This window comes from Poecilia mexicana, unplaced genomic scaffold, assembly GCF_051168715.1.
Source record: "Poecilia mexicana isolate PSO_F unplaced genomic scaffold, ASM5116871v1 scaffold_2, whole genome shotgun sequence".
Taxonomy (NCBI): Eukaryota; Metazoa; Chordata; class Actinopteri; order Cyprinodontiformes; family Poeciliidae; genus Poecilia; species Poecilia mexicana.
Genome location: NW_028263371.1, coordinates 36,649,829 through 36,664,869, shown reverse-complemented (window position 1 = coordinate 36,664,869; position 15,041 = coordinate 36,649,829). Strand labels below are relative to the sequence as shown.

The window sequence follows — 15,041 nt, the reverse complement described above, 5'->3', positions numbered from 1 at the left end:
GGTTATACAGTACAGATTCTGTGCTTTCATCTCAGTCTAAGATAATTTATAATAAGATCATTCATTATTCAGCGAAAAGCTTCCTCCTTTCCTTGCTCATAAAGTATGAGACTTTACATTGGATAGAGCAAATACCCAGTAAAGGAGGACTCCACATACTCTCCAGCATAAAGTCCTGAGGCTTGATCTGATGGCATCTGAATATACACAGTGTCCCCGGGTTGGAGAGGCAGGACTGCACTTCCAGAGGCTTGGTCTAAGGAACCTTTTTTGTATTCATCGTATGTATACATCACAGGCTCATTGTTTCTCATCAAAGCCACCCACACGTTCTCTCCCTTACAATGAATGTGGTAGGCAAAGTAGTAAATGCCGGGGATGTCGCAGGTGAAGATTCCTGTCTGAGGATTGTAGTTTTGACGGCCGTTGTACAACAGCTTATCAAAAACAACCGGACTCCCCACAGGTGGGAAGGGAGTGGACGCTACAGCCGTAAATGCTGGCATTTCAAGCCCACTGGAACCCATTACTTCAGCCCCGCCTCCACCGTATTTGCTCTTTTTGCCATAACTTCCGGCTTTAACACCATCTAGTCCTGGTCCCATCTCAGAGAGAACCCCAGCCATTTCTGGAGAGAAAACAGGTTCACCAGGTGGTCCTGGTGGTCCAGGTGGACCAGGTTGACCTGGCTGTCCTGGGAGTCCAGATGGTCCCTCTCTTCCTTGGGGTCCTGCAGGACCAGGCAGGCCTGGACTCCCAATGACTGCAGTGCCTGGTGGACCAGGAAGTCCATTTTCTCCTTTAGGTCCTGTGGGACCTGGAGATCCCATTGGTCCAGCTGTACCATCTATTCCAGGGATTCCTTGAGGTCCTTGAATACCCTTTTCACCTGGTAATCCAGCCACTCCTCTTAAACCAGGAGTACCCGGGGGACCAGCTATACCAGGTAGACCTTTATACCCATCAGCACCTTTAGGACCACTTGGTCCAGGTGGACCTCTAGGACCTGGTTCCCCAAGGTCCCCAGTTAGACCAGTCTTACCAGGAAGCCCTGGAGGACCAATGTCACCTTTGGCCCCATCAAGTCCTTTAGGTCCTCCGTCTCCACAGTCTCCTTTAGGACCAGGTGCACCTACACTTCCAGGTCGTCCGATCGGTCCTGGGGGACCTGGTGGACCACTTGGTCCAGGAGGTCCAAGCATTCCAGGTAATCCACCATAGCCCTTATCTCCTTTGAGTCCTGGAGGCCCAGGTGGTCCATTCATTCCTTTATCACCTTTTGGTCCTGAAAGTCCTTGTTTACCAAATCCTGGAAGTCCTGGTTTTCCTGGCAATCCTGGTGGTCCTGTAGGGCCCTTTTCACCTGTCCTTCCTGGTTCTCCAGGCAGACCATTTTGACCTGGCTTTCCTTGACCAGGTAGACCTGGAGGGCCAGGTGGTCCTCCTTTCCCAGCTGGCCCAGGAAGCCCCGATTCTCCAGGATGTCCTTTATGTCCTGGTGGTCCTTGTGGACCTGGCAAACCATTCAACCCTGGTTTTCCAAAACCTGGAAGCCCTCTTGGGCCAACTGGTCCAGGAGGCCCAGGAAGTCCTTTGTGACCAGGCTGTCCTGGGAGGCCCATTCCTTTGTCTCCTTTTGGTCCCGGTAATCCCGGCAGTCCTGGCAGGCCCTTGTGACCTGGTTCTCCTTTGCCACCTGGTTGTCCTGGTAATCCCTGCATCCCTGGTTTACCTATTCCAGGAAGCCCAGGTGGGCCCAAGGGCCCCTGAGGACCTGGTTGACCAGTGGGGCCTTCTTCACCTCTCGGTCCCATTTTTCCCTGAGGCCCAGGCTCACCAATTACACCTGGTTTTCCTGGCACTCCAGGCAAGCCTAGTTTCCCTATTCCAGGCAATCCTGGTGGACCTGGAGGTCCCAGTTGGCCTTCAGGACCAGGCAGACCGTCTCCTGGAGGCCCAGGAGGTCCTGGAGGTCCTGGAGGTCCCTCTGGTCCAGGCAGTCCAGCAGGGCCTTGTTCTCCCAGGGCAGCTCCTTCCACTGCACTAGGAATTGTTAGACCTGTGACCAAAATGCATAGATGTTAAATACAGACAGTGCATACTTACAAAAATATAGAAACGCATTTAGTCCCAAAGTTATCACCTGTAACAGCACATTCCTCCACAAACAGTGATTCAGTCTGACCTCCAATAACATTATGATCAACCCGTTAAGCCTTCTAGTGTGGCCAAAAATATTTATGACCAATCAGGGAATAAACAGTGAACACATAAAGCTGTCCAGAGACATTTGGTTCTGAGACATCAGCAAAAATAATCTCTGTTCTCAGTGGACTGTGCTAAATACTCTCTAGATTGGGATCCATATAGAGTAACGACCTGTATGTACTTCACAAAAACAGAGAAATGTGTATCTGAGGTTGAAAGAATGAGACCAAAGTTATTTCAATCAAGGGCATTTCAAATGTAAAGAAGAAATCAAGTCCAGAACTACTGGAAATTCTCACGTTGGTCAGTGCATAAACCATGGCCATTGCAAGTTCCTGATATATTTTGGACAACACACAAGCAAAAGTTCTGTCTCCCAGGCCTGACACATTTGTTTATGTGTCATAAACAAACAACAGGAACTCCCAAACCAAAAATGAAAGAACAGGAATTGCATCATCAATCTGTAATTTCACCCCTGGCAGAGAGAGCAAATCTCTTTGTTCCTTAAATTCTTATCAGTTTTTTAGGGGACCTCAACTGTCCTGCTGAAGGGGACTGTCAAAGTGTTTCATGAAAAGTTGTGGGACTGGTTTACTAAATAGGCATTTAGGAAAGGGGAGGCATTACCATTTAGTCTGCAGTAATTCTCAAATTAACAGTTTTTCCAAGAATTAGGAATATTCCACAATCAACTTCTCAGGGGCATTATCACTAGGTTAATCGTGTGAAAAAAACACTTCTAAAAAATATGTTTAACTATGCAACTTGAACTTTACCATACTGCGAAGAACAATAAGTATTTATATTTTTCACATTTCTGTAGATTTGCTATGTATTTGTCAACATACGGTCAATGTGTTGCTGTGTTCAGAAGGATTTCTAACCTTTGTTTTTGCCAGCATTGTAGTTTCCCCCTTTCCGAGGATTTTCTTTGCCTTTGAGCAGAGGCATCTGGGGCAGCTCCTTCCTGTAGTGTGGAAACTGCATGTAGGGCACTTCTTTGCCAAGGTACTGTTGCTGAGGAAAACCTCCTTTGCCCATGTTAATGTGCTGAAGGTGGTGCATTGGCTGGTACGGCTGAGGGTGTTGTGTGTGTCCGTAGTATGCACCACCAGTCACAGATATGAAGACGACAAGCTGGAGCAGAACAGTGGCGAGTGGCCCAAGAAGGGGAGGCATGACCAAAGCCTGTGGAGAGAGTGAATAATTAATAATGTGATTTATCTCTTGCAGCTGAACATCGCATTTCTAATGTTTTATCTTCAGACAGGAAGCAACAACCACACTCTGTCTCCCTCTCCTGGACATTTATAACAATTACACCTGTCATTTGCTACTGAGATAATGGGAATTTGGGAATTAGTTATGTTAATATCCTATAAATAGGTAATATCAAGGAATAAATAACTTTTTGGCACTTGGGATTTAATTTTGATTTTTTTTTTTACACAGCTTTACTTCACACAGGAAAGCTGTATGTGGCCTTCATTTTCTATGCCTCAAAAGTTGATTATCCTAGAAACTGAAGTGGCAAGTGCAACACAGACCAAGACCAAGGCCCCACTGTGTCAAGCCATTATTCTTTACCCTCCAGAAAAACCTAATCTGGGAGAGACTCAGCCACTGCATAACTATTTATAACCTTTTCACAGGACTTTGAAAAAGTCACTCAATGATTGTGTTTAGTTCTTGCAAAAAAAAAATAAATAAATAAAAAAATCTCAGAGCTTTTTGTGACAAAAATAATTTCTACACACATTGTAGAAAATAAAGGTCACCCATCATAAACTAAACAAGCTGTTTTTGGATTTGAAAAAGGTAGAAAGGTAAAAGGAAATTACATAACCAAACTAATATGTACATGCATATGATATACAATAAATGTAAACATGAAAAGACAGAAAAAGAAGCTTTTTTTAGTCAAACAAAGTGGGATTCTGAGAAAGTTACCAAGGACAAATTTCTGGTATGTGTGAACGTACTTGGCAATGAAAGCTTGATTCTGATTCTGAGAGAGATAGCTCAGAGTCTGGGCTAAGGCAACTTTCATTTGAAATCCACACTATTCATCAATTTCTATGTTTATACAGTTTAAGACTGGAGTGCAGATAGGAGTAGGTTGGTTGGGTGTTACAGAATATTCCACTTCATAATATTTGGTTGAGTTTATATTGTAACACTTCACAGTCAAAGTCTACCCGCGGTTCTTTGCATTAAGACAATCAGGCTAAATTCAAATCCTGTTTCATACAGTGAGAATTAGTCTATTCAATACCAGCAATTCCCATCCAGCTGTCATGATAACAGAAACCACCACTTTTCTATTTGAAAGAGATGTTGTTGACTCTGTTTATTATTGCTGTGCTTGGTATGCCTGGACTCTAAAGGCACCAAAAGCAGCATCAGTCCTTCAAAGGCTGCCTCTCATCGAAACAGACAGTGGCACGGCTGTGTCAAAATTACCAGAAACATGAGAAAAGCTCAAAGTAGGAGAAAAAGCTCAATATCTCCTAATGGGAATGATAAAGTTTGGAATTTAAATCAGGCAATTCTACATTTCTTGTGAATACTGCAAAAAATAATTCTGAAATTTAGTTTTATCAGCATTTTAGGATTATTGAGCCTTTAATGTCCTTCAGAGTCAATAGATCCACCCTTTGACTAAGAGTAGAGTTGGTTGGTTGAACAGCAGATTAATTTAAGATCTGTGAGAACTCTGCAGCTGGAGCATAATCAATGTGTTTATGCTGACTTAGTCTTGTAGTTGTAGGCCATAAAGATTGCATGGGTGTCTCTTTGTGTGTAAATGTTTTCAAAGTACTTAGACAAATTTTGCAGCTACAAACTGGTAGGTCCATAAAACAAAAAAAATACATCAGATGTCAGTAACAATCTAAATAAAAAAAACACAAATGTAAAGAAATCAAATGACGTCAGTCCACAGATTAAGTTACTTGCAAAAAAGTGGAACAACAAGGGGAATAATGTGGTTTACAGTACGGAACAGTTAATTAACATCGCAAAAGCAAAGCTGAAATACTACCACAACTAAAGTCACAAATCCAATGGAAGTTGGAAAAGATTTGTTGTGAATCCAAAGCAGGAGCAAAGATGATCAAACCATCTCTTCTATCAATTATAAAGGGCAAAGTGAGATTGTTGGCTAACAAGTTGGATGAACTCCAGGCCCTTACAAGGACTCAGGCAGAGAATCGGAAATGTATGTGTTTTACTGAGACATGTCTGCAGGATCGTATCCCCAACTCTGGCATCTCTCTGCCCGGCTTCCCAACTATACGAGCAGAGGGAGATTAAAAGAGGAGCAGGAAAAGAGAAGAAGATGGATTAGAAGTGCTTGTCAACAACAGATGGTGTCATCCAGGAGATGGCACTGTGAAGTGTCATCTCTGCTGTCCAGTTAATAAACTCTTAGCAGTAAGTTTTCATCCTTATTATTAAGCAAGAGAGTTCACCAGTGTTATTTTGGCAACCGCTTATATTCAGCTTACACTCAGTTGTTGCAGATAACGCATGCAATGTTATCAGCTCAGTTGCTGCTAAACAGACTCAGCTCCCCAATGCATTTGTGGCAATATTTTAATCATGTCTCACTCTCTGTTACACTGCTTTTCAACAGATTGCCGGCTACTCTACCAGAGAAAACAAGATGTTGAATTTGTTTTATTTTCCAAAGCCAGAAGTCCTCTCAAAAAATAAGATGAGCAGCTCTGTGGGATTCCACAGCTCTTCAAACTTAGCTTGACTCAAGAAAAGGTTTTTTTTGTTGTGGAAATCATCCTGCCTGGTTCTGTTACTGAAGAAAACTCACCCATCAGTCATCAGCATCTATTAACTTGTTGCCCTGACATCCCACATCATGAAGATCCCAGAGAGACTCCTGGGAGATATATATATATATATATATATATATATATATATATATATATATATATATATATATATATATATATATAATACACACATCAGTCCATATACACACACACACACACACAGACAACCCTGGCCATGCTCTTCCAGACAGAGCTTTTGATTAATAATTTCTAAATGTATTTCATATATAATGTGCATTTAGCCTTTATGAATTAACTGAAAAGTTGAAAATATTAAAGGAAATCAGATTTAAAAAAAAAAAAAAAAAAACCTTTGGAATAACTCTGTTGCATTAATCTCAACACCCTAAGCATTAATTTGTATTTTTTCTGTATCTTTAGTCTCTTAAACCCACAAACCAAAAAAATAAAATAGTAACCAATCAAAATTTTATTCAGGTGTGTTGGTAGCTCTTGTAAACTGATCCTGGCACCCCTTATGTAGGTCTTACATGCTTACATTTTCTTTAAGCCTTGCACAGCAAATCTTGGGAAATTTTAGACACCCACTCCAGAGAAAACTGAAAACTGCTTTAAACATTTTTGACTAGAGAATAATCTTCCTCACAGCAGAACGATGGACTTCAAAATCTTTGAGTATGGCCTTTCTAACCCTTCATAATTTAATTGACAGCAACAATTGCTTGCCTTGTCATTGTATTAATACGCACTTGAATACTGGAAATTAGCCAAATGAATAAATGTTAGCTTCCATTGCTATTTATTAGTTAACCAAGCTTATTTTCAGAGCAGCATGTGAGGAAGCTAATTATATTTATCCACTCCAACGTTTTCCCTGTTTATAAATCAGTTCATGTAGATTTAAGTTGGATTCTGTGATCAACATTCAGCAAACAATGAAGGTTAACGTTCAGATACTCTGTTCCAAATATTGATACTGCAAGAATATATTCTCTTGAATCACTAAAACAGTTAAAAATGTAGCTCAGAGGTTGAAGCTTCAGCAAAATATCGCATATTTTCTATGTCACATGAATGTGCTGTGGGTGAACAGAAAGAAGGGAGGGAAAGTAAGAAATGATGCTTATTAAATCACTAGCAGCTCAGCAGAACCATAATGATTCATGACCTTGTGACTAAATGGTCAATATGGAAATGCAAGCAACCAATTTAAGCAACCAAGACAGATGTTTCCTTCAAAAACAGTAATGTTTGAAAAAAAAATTCCCATGTGAAATGTTTCTCTCTTTCCATCACGTAACTTTGCACAGCGCAGGTTTATTTTTTCAGGTTTGGTATGTAAATTTTCTCAAATGAGCATTTGTAGCTAAAATAATTGATAGGCTTCATTCCTCATCACTCAGCTCTTAGCATGACACACTGAAAATATCAATTTATATCGAATTAAAGTGTTTCACATCAGATCTCAGCGGATGAATGTGGCAGTCATGTTCACACAAGACAGTGGAGTTCAACAAGGGAAATATATATTAATCCCAGATTCCATTTGTCTCCAGAAACCCTGTCCCATTGTGAGACAGACTGTTCTCCCTGTCTCTGTGTTTCCCGTGTGCTAGCTCAGAGTTGCAAATGTCCGGTTCTTGCCCTCCGTGGCCTTTTTTTGCTTTAAAAAAATCCTCTGGATAAGTTACTAACTCACAGATGGCAAAGGAGGTCACAGGACAGCTCGGTTCGCAAACAGACGAGGAAAATGTCTCAAAAATCCAGAGGTGATGAAATGTGAGCACAGAAATGCTTTCTAAATTTATTATTTAATATATGTAACCTAAGTTAAATATAGACAAAGATTAAAATCTATACAGGTCAGGGTCTTTGTGGCTCTTTGTAGATTAGTAAATTACTCTTGGTGTCTTCCTTTAGCTCAGATTCAGAAGGGATGGTCCTGGTAGATGAAGCTAACATGTTGACAAACAGAGGGGCAAGACTGAAGCAGACTTTTAACATCTTAATACAACTTCAATTTAACAAACCACCACGGTTCTTCCAAAGATCTCCCCAAAGCAAATGAGGTTGGAGCCTCTGTGCTCCAAACTCAGATGGAGAAAACAATAATCAATAATCAGCCACCTTCATGTGTGAAACATGTACTGAAAACAGGACATATAAAGTTTTTCTGGTCAGACTAAGTGGCCAACAACAACATAACAGTTTCAGTAAATGTTTTTATATAAATTTTTACTCTATCTTGTCTTTTTGCTCTGAAAGAAAACACTTGACATGTTCTGTTCTCAATAGATGTTTCAAACAGGAAGCTTATTGGTGATGCACCACCTCCAACCTCCATTTCCTTTGAAAATGATCATTGTCTTCTTTCTACAAAGAAAGAAATGTAAACCTGATGAGGATCTCTAGATTAATAGAATAGTGTCTGCCAATGCTTCTGGTCAGAGTAAATACCTAATTGAAATGTAAGGCGATGTAAAAAATGAATAAAATAACACTTTGCTTTTCTGCTTGGTGAAAGGAAAAATGGTTTGTTTTCTAGTACAGGTGAAATATCAAATCCTCTTGACTTTTTAACAAAACCTCACTTCAAAAGTGCTGTGATATCCCTTATCCGTATCATCCAAAGCACCACGATGTCCTCTCTGCACCAACAACTATTTGTCATGTTTTTGTTTTTCTTTTGCTAAAACTCTTAATCTCAAGTGGCCTTTAGTTGTGGTTTCTTGGTGAGAGGATAAAAAAACAAAACATTTGTAGCCCCTTATCTTCCTGAACGCAGCGTTTAGCACAGAGTACCTCGTAAAATTAACACATGCCCAAGTCACGTCAGAAACTTTCTGACTCAAACAAATACTACGCGCATACTATTGGAACGCAGCTCCTCCAAACACGCTGTCACAGCTGTGCAGCTAAATTAGCTAAATGTTTGCCTCCCTTTCTCCCCCCTATCCTTTCCCTGCCATCAGTCTTGCTCTTCATGGCATTCCTTAGGCCCTTTGTGCGTTTCTGGTTGTTACTGAATAATGCAAACATGGGGGTTGCAATGTTGTACAAGCAAATAATCAGTTTCAAAGGTTATGTGTTCTTGAAGAGAAGCAGCAAAACAATTTAAGGTCTTAATCCCTGCAGGACGGTTCATATATTCAGATTAATACACACATCAGTCCATAATACGCAGATGTGAATCAAAGCAAGACGAGTAAAGAAAGACAAGAACAAAAACCATTAATGTGAAATTACCAAAATGGATTTTAGAGGATAATTTAAGACTATGTTTTCTGTATAACTCTTCCACGCATCAAGAAGTATACAGGAGCACCTAAATAACTTAAAATGTTATTGAAATGTTAATTTATCCCAGTAATTTGTCTAAAAAGTGAAACTTACATATTGAATAGATTCATTACACACAGAGAGATCTTCAAACATGAATGGAAAAAAAAGTTGTCGCATAAAAAGTTCATGCTTTTGAAACAGAATAACAATAGAAAGCATCAGTTTCAATACAGAAATGACATAGCCAGTTATGCCAGGCAATTTCCTCCCATTATCAAAACAATACAGTTATAAAAATCCTTAGATACTAACTGAAGCCACCAATACCTACTCATTTTATTTATTTACTTATTTTTTACATTCAAGGTTGTCATACTGCAGCAGGAGAGACACTGCATTTCTGGCTGATGGCCAGGCAGCCATGTGGGTTTGAAGAAATTTTTCATAAATGTGGTCGGGTTGGCCAGTAGGTGGCAGACCCATTCTCTGTTAGGACAGGTTTCCAATCAAAGTATGTGTATTTTAACTATCCCAAAAACTGGATCAGAGCACCATCAGCGCTTAGGTCTCAGTTGGTGCGTTCTGTCTTAAATCGGAAGCCTTCAATAGGACTCTAACCCCGTCATGAAGGATTTGGGAAGCTGCGACTGACGACAAAGTAAGACATGCCAGAGAAAGAGAACATTATACAGCATATCGGTTGGAAGAGACAGAGATCCTGCAGGTTAGCGGCGCTGTTTACTCTGCAGTTTTTCTCACCAAACTGCTGCTCTCGCCCCCGTCGCATTCATCTGTCAGTTTGGCTTCAACTTTCTGCACACATGCACGCATTCGACGGAACTGAATGAATATTTGCCTTCAAGCACATCCTCCCTCTCTCTCTCTCTGACACACAGACATGGATGCATATAGTTGTTTGTGTCATGCAGCAGCCTGAAAGACTCCAGTCTGGGTTATGAGATGTTCTGCCTTGGTTTCTGCAAGATGATGTGGAGACTTACTGCTGCACAGCTAAAGATCAAATTTCTAAAGTCTTTCAGAGCTTTTTGTTTTGAAAATAGACCAAATAGCAGGAGTAAATTCTTAAAAGTTGTTAATTTTGATGTAGCTATATCAAGTGGATTATTCCTCTTTAGAAAGATAAAGTGAATGTAGCAGTATTAAAGATTCAACCTTCATCGGTTAATGAAAGATGATTCCAAAGAATATACATTTAAATAAGAAAAAAAATAATTTAAACTGTGATTAAATATGGAACCGACATGTAGTTATAATAGATCTGAAAGTTAAATGTATTAAAGCCAACATTCATGCAGCCCAATTAAATACGGCAAAAATTAAAAAAATTAAAAAATCAGAACAAACAAAAGATGAGCTGAATAAGGTGCAGAGCCTACCTTCTGAGGAACCAGTTTATGGGGAAATAATCACTCCAATCACACTAAGAGAGAAAACAGCAGCCAGAGAGAGCCTCTCCTGGCGGATGTGCCAATAAGAAACCCTCACCTTGTGGATAGAGCTTTTATCTGCTGCAGGGTGGAGTCTCTGGGGTGGGTGGGAGATCGGACAGATCGGACAAGAGTAAATACAATATCCCCAAAAATATGCTGGACCATAATTTATGGCGACAAAACATGTTCACATCTGCTTGGTAAGCAAACACAGAGGACGACGATGATGAATCATGAGTATTTTCTTGTTAACTATGTAATAAGTTGAACACTGAATGCAGTGGAAGAAAAGTCTAGAAAAGCTGGGGAGAAAAACATAAAGAAAAACAAAAACACAAGTAGCAGAAGAATTGCATAATTCAAAAATACTTTATTGAGCCCAAAGGGAGATTAAATGTTGCTGTAACTCATTTAATTAAAGAACTATTGTATTACAATGACTATGAAACATATCCTTTAAGTTACAAATAGTATAACTTAAATAATTAATTTGATCATAATTACACCTTATGATCAAAGCTGTAATTAATCATTTATAACAATAAAGGATGATTCCAACAAACTATTTACATGCTATTCTCATTAAGTATAGCATTTTTGTTGTTTTGCATCTTTGACTTTTTGTTCCATTATTGCAAGACTGTAACTCTACATTAAAACGGGAGTAATTTAAAGAAAAGAATAAAGAAAGCCATTTTTGATTGGATGAGATCTGTAAGACGTTTCAATCACATCGACATAAAAATAAGAATAAGTCAATGGGAAACTTATGTTCTTGTGTGGAAAAAAAAAAGCCAATCAGCTTCATCTCGGTGGAACGTTCAGCCTCAGACTGAAAATATACTTCTCCTCTGAGGGTCTTTGTCATCCTCTGACGACAGAGTCTTTCCAGGGCAGGCTTTAACACCCGGGTACAACAGCTTCCTTTTTGACATCTCTCTAACTCTGACGTGTCAGACAGACTAAATATATACAGTCTGAATGTGCGTGAGGTGCGGCTCATGCGCTGCTTTTCTGTTTCACGTACAATAAACACTCTTATTTCAACACTGTTTAAGAGATGGCGTCTTTGTCTTAATTCTGATGACTAACTTAATGTCCTGGTTGTGTCTCGGTGTGTGTGTGAATACAAGAGGCTCCAAACTCACACCAGGGTGTGAAAGGGCGACTGTCTGATTGCATCACCAAAAACCAGCCACCAGCTTAGTCAGAGGAACTGATTTAGGCCCGATTTGGAAGTTAATGGATGCTAACGTAACGGGCCATTTTATTGGTAAACATTTTTCTTCTTCTTGATGGAAAAAGCAAAAAACAATTGTGTGGAAGTGATTGGTTTGGCTTTAATTGCTCCAACAGCATGGATTGTGTACTTTTTTTTTTTTTTTTAGTCAAAGAATCAAGTTTCCATATGCCGCTAAGTGGAGCAGTGCAGTTCTTATTTCGGTTCTACCTGCAAACACGAAGCTCAAAGAAATACTATAAATGCACTTCTGTGAGACACTTTGCTGACGTACATTTTGAGGTGCTGTGTGAAAGGAACACGGCAGACAGGGGGTAATGAGCTGTGTGTGTGTTTGTCCTCGTGCTTCAGTCCTCTTCCTGTTCTCCTAATGAAGCCTCAATGGGCCTAAAAACAGCCTCACGCCATCCGTCCTGCAGCACATGAAAGAAAACCCGAACCAGTTCGGATCATGCGACTTCCTGAGGCTTGAGTCTTCATACGTCTGCACATTTCAACGGTGGTGATTAACAGGCTTTGTCCCCTACGCAAGAATTTTAGCAGAACAAAAGAAAAAGGTTCTTAAATAAGTAATAAATATCTTGCATCTTCCCCAACACTGAACAGTTTATTTCCAATAGGAAGAATGAAACTTATTATACTATTGCTTTGTTAACCTTGTTTTACCAAGTCAGACATGTCTTGTTGTTTCCACCTGTGCTACCTATTTTCATCACAAAGCCTAAAATGAAACTATAAGTTGGAAAAACATCAATTAGCCTATTAGCATTTTCAGATCAGTCATCACCATTTAAACAAAGGAATAAAATGTCTAGAAATTTAGACTTTCTCATATACATATGGATAAATCTGTTTGTCAATTTGTTTTATTTATTTATTTATTTATTTATTTTGCAAAAACAAAATTGTAAGGCTTATTGCTAAAACTGGTATTTAAGCGGTTAATTATTTTTGAAAACTCCTAAGTATTTGTAAGGACTGGAGTTAATTGGTGTTATTTAAGAAAACTGTGAAAAGATATGTCAGGCAGTCTTTACAAGTTTCATTTTGCGCTCTATCTGGGAGCCACAATAGTGCAAAATGTGTGACAATAGTACAAGGCAATAATAAATGCAATTTCTTCTGAAATATTTACATGGATCTAACGTGTTCAGTCCTCAGTAACATTCACAGTTATTTATGTGGACCCGCCCAGGCAGCTGCCCAATCCTAAGCGGACAAACAGTGTCTTAAAGGTTACTTTTCTGACACTTAAGGAAGCATGAAATATGCTCTCATGTTCTTTGGAGTTGTTTTGTGTTTTGATTTATTGATTTTAGTTTCGTTATTATTCTGTGTTCCTTAGTTTCTCTTTTTAAGCGGACCAGCCGTGTTTCCTTGCTGGTTCCTCATGTTAAATCCAGTTACTTCCCTGCTGACTTTTTGCTCCTGGATTCCTGTTTTTGTTCATTGTTTTTCCTTAAACATTCTTCATCTACTTGCTCTCTCTGCATTTGAGTCACCACACCTCATCATGGCATTTTTACACGATCACCTTGTTATACAGGCAAATACAAAACCTCAACGGTACAAGCCCTAAAACTGTCATAGTTAAGGGCAAGGGATCTATGGATATTAGGCGATATGATGCAGTGTGCCGTGAAATTTATTTTTGAAGACGCAAAAGTGTTCATTCGACCCACTGCTTTACTACTCAACCTATAGTAAAGCAACGCTGAGTTTTTTCATAGCAGTTTATGAGTTGCCGAACCATAGCTTGGTCACATTTTCAGATGAGTTTATGTTGAGGAGCTGGTAAGGCTCCAGCATTCCTTGCTCCGCTCCTCTTTACCATGAGCCAATGCTGGAATTTGCCTGGCAAACAGAAGCAAACATCTAAAAGTGTCTGTGTCGCCTCATCTTCAGGCACAGAGTTGTGGAATTTAGACGTCCTACAATAGTTGTGAATGATCCACCTTATCAGCCTGGATCATTAGCCATTTCTTTATATGCTCTGTGATGAAACACGAGTTTATCTTTTCAAAAGAGTGAGCTGTTATTTAGCTCTGAATGATGTCACTCAGCCAGTAGAGAACATTTGCCAAGAACAAGTACATCGTTGGGGTCGTATTATGCTTTTCAACTCCAGTATAATCAGTTCCTTTCTTGTTACACTTTTTGTATTTTAACCTGTTGCGCCTTTGCAAAGCTACAATGAAAATTTCAAGACATTCAATTTATATAATGTAATATATTAATATCCTCTTTTTTTTTAGAGAGACATGGCCAGGAAGGCAACAAGACATCCCTCTAATATCTTTAATTACTGGAAGAAAAGAAGTCTCATTATAGTGGACACTGTATGTTCATTCTGGTAAATCATTTGAGGACCAACTTACTTACAGTCTAATGCATTGTAATCTGCTTACCAAAACAATGACGTCTGTTGTGCCAAAAGATTTTGACAGACCAAGAAATTAGCAAATTAGCTTTAAAAATCTGGTATATGAATAATAATATTCACCGCGCTAAGAGCAGCCATGTACTACATGCTGCATATTCTCAGAATGTGGGAGATCCTGATACTTGTGTTTCTAATTCACCTGTTGCCATATAATAAGTATTAATACTCTGACCTCATGATTACCATAGTAACATTTTCAGTAGAGTGCCAAACGATGGAGGAAATAGTAAGGTTGGACAATCAGATGAAAAATGTTATAAGAAATCAGCGACAGATGTTTTGGGCTTCTTAAAGGCAGTGAAGGCATGCATGTCCAAGGGCAGCGGGGAATAATAATATAGAATATATTTTACAGTTCCACTGCTGTAAGCTGGTCTCGTTTGTTGGTGAGAGTTGGACTCCGTCAGGTTATCTATTGCTACCAATTCTGTTGATAATCTTTATGGACAGAATTTCTAGGCACAGCCTGTTGACTAGATCCATCTTGGTGGCCTCAGGATCGCCTCTCTGCATTTTGAAGATGATGTGATCCTATTGGCTTCATCAGATTGTGATCTTGCCATATTTAGTTTCACGTCTTTGGAGTGTGGGACAGAGCCAGA

The 15,041-nt window shown here is 39.6% G+C and overlaps 1 protein-coding gene across 1 annotated transcript; it reads right to left on the bottom strand.

Annotated features, from left to right (window-relative positions):
- Positions 1-44: 44 nt before the first annotated feature.
- Positions 45-3,989, bottom strand: col8a1a (collagen, type VIII, alpha 1a). Its single transcript, XM_014997258.2, has 2 exons — positions 3,096-3,989; positions 45-2,059 (listed from the first exon to the last, which is right to left on the bottom strand). Exons 1-2 carry the CDS (start codon positions 3,388-3,390, stop codon positions 114-116), a joined length of 2,241 nt encoding a protein of 746 aa, XP_014852744.2. The 5' UTR covers positions 3,391-3,989; the 3' UTR covers positions 45-113.
- Positions 3,990-15,041: the final 11,052 nt, after the last annotated feature.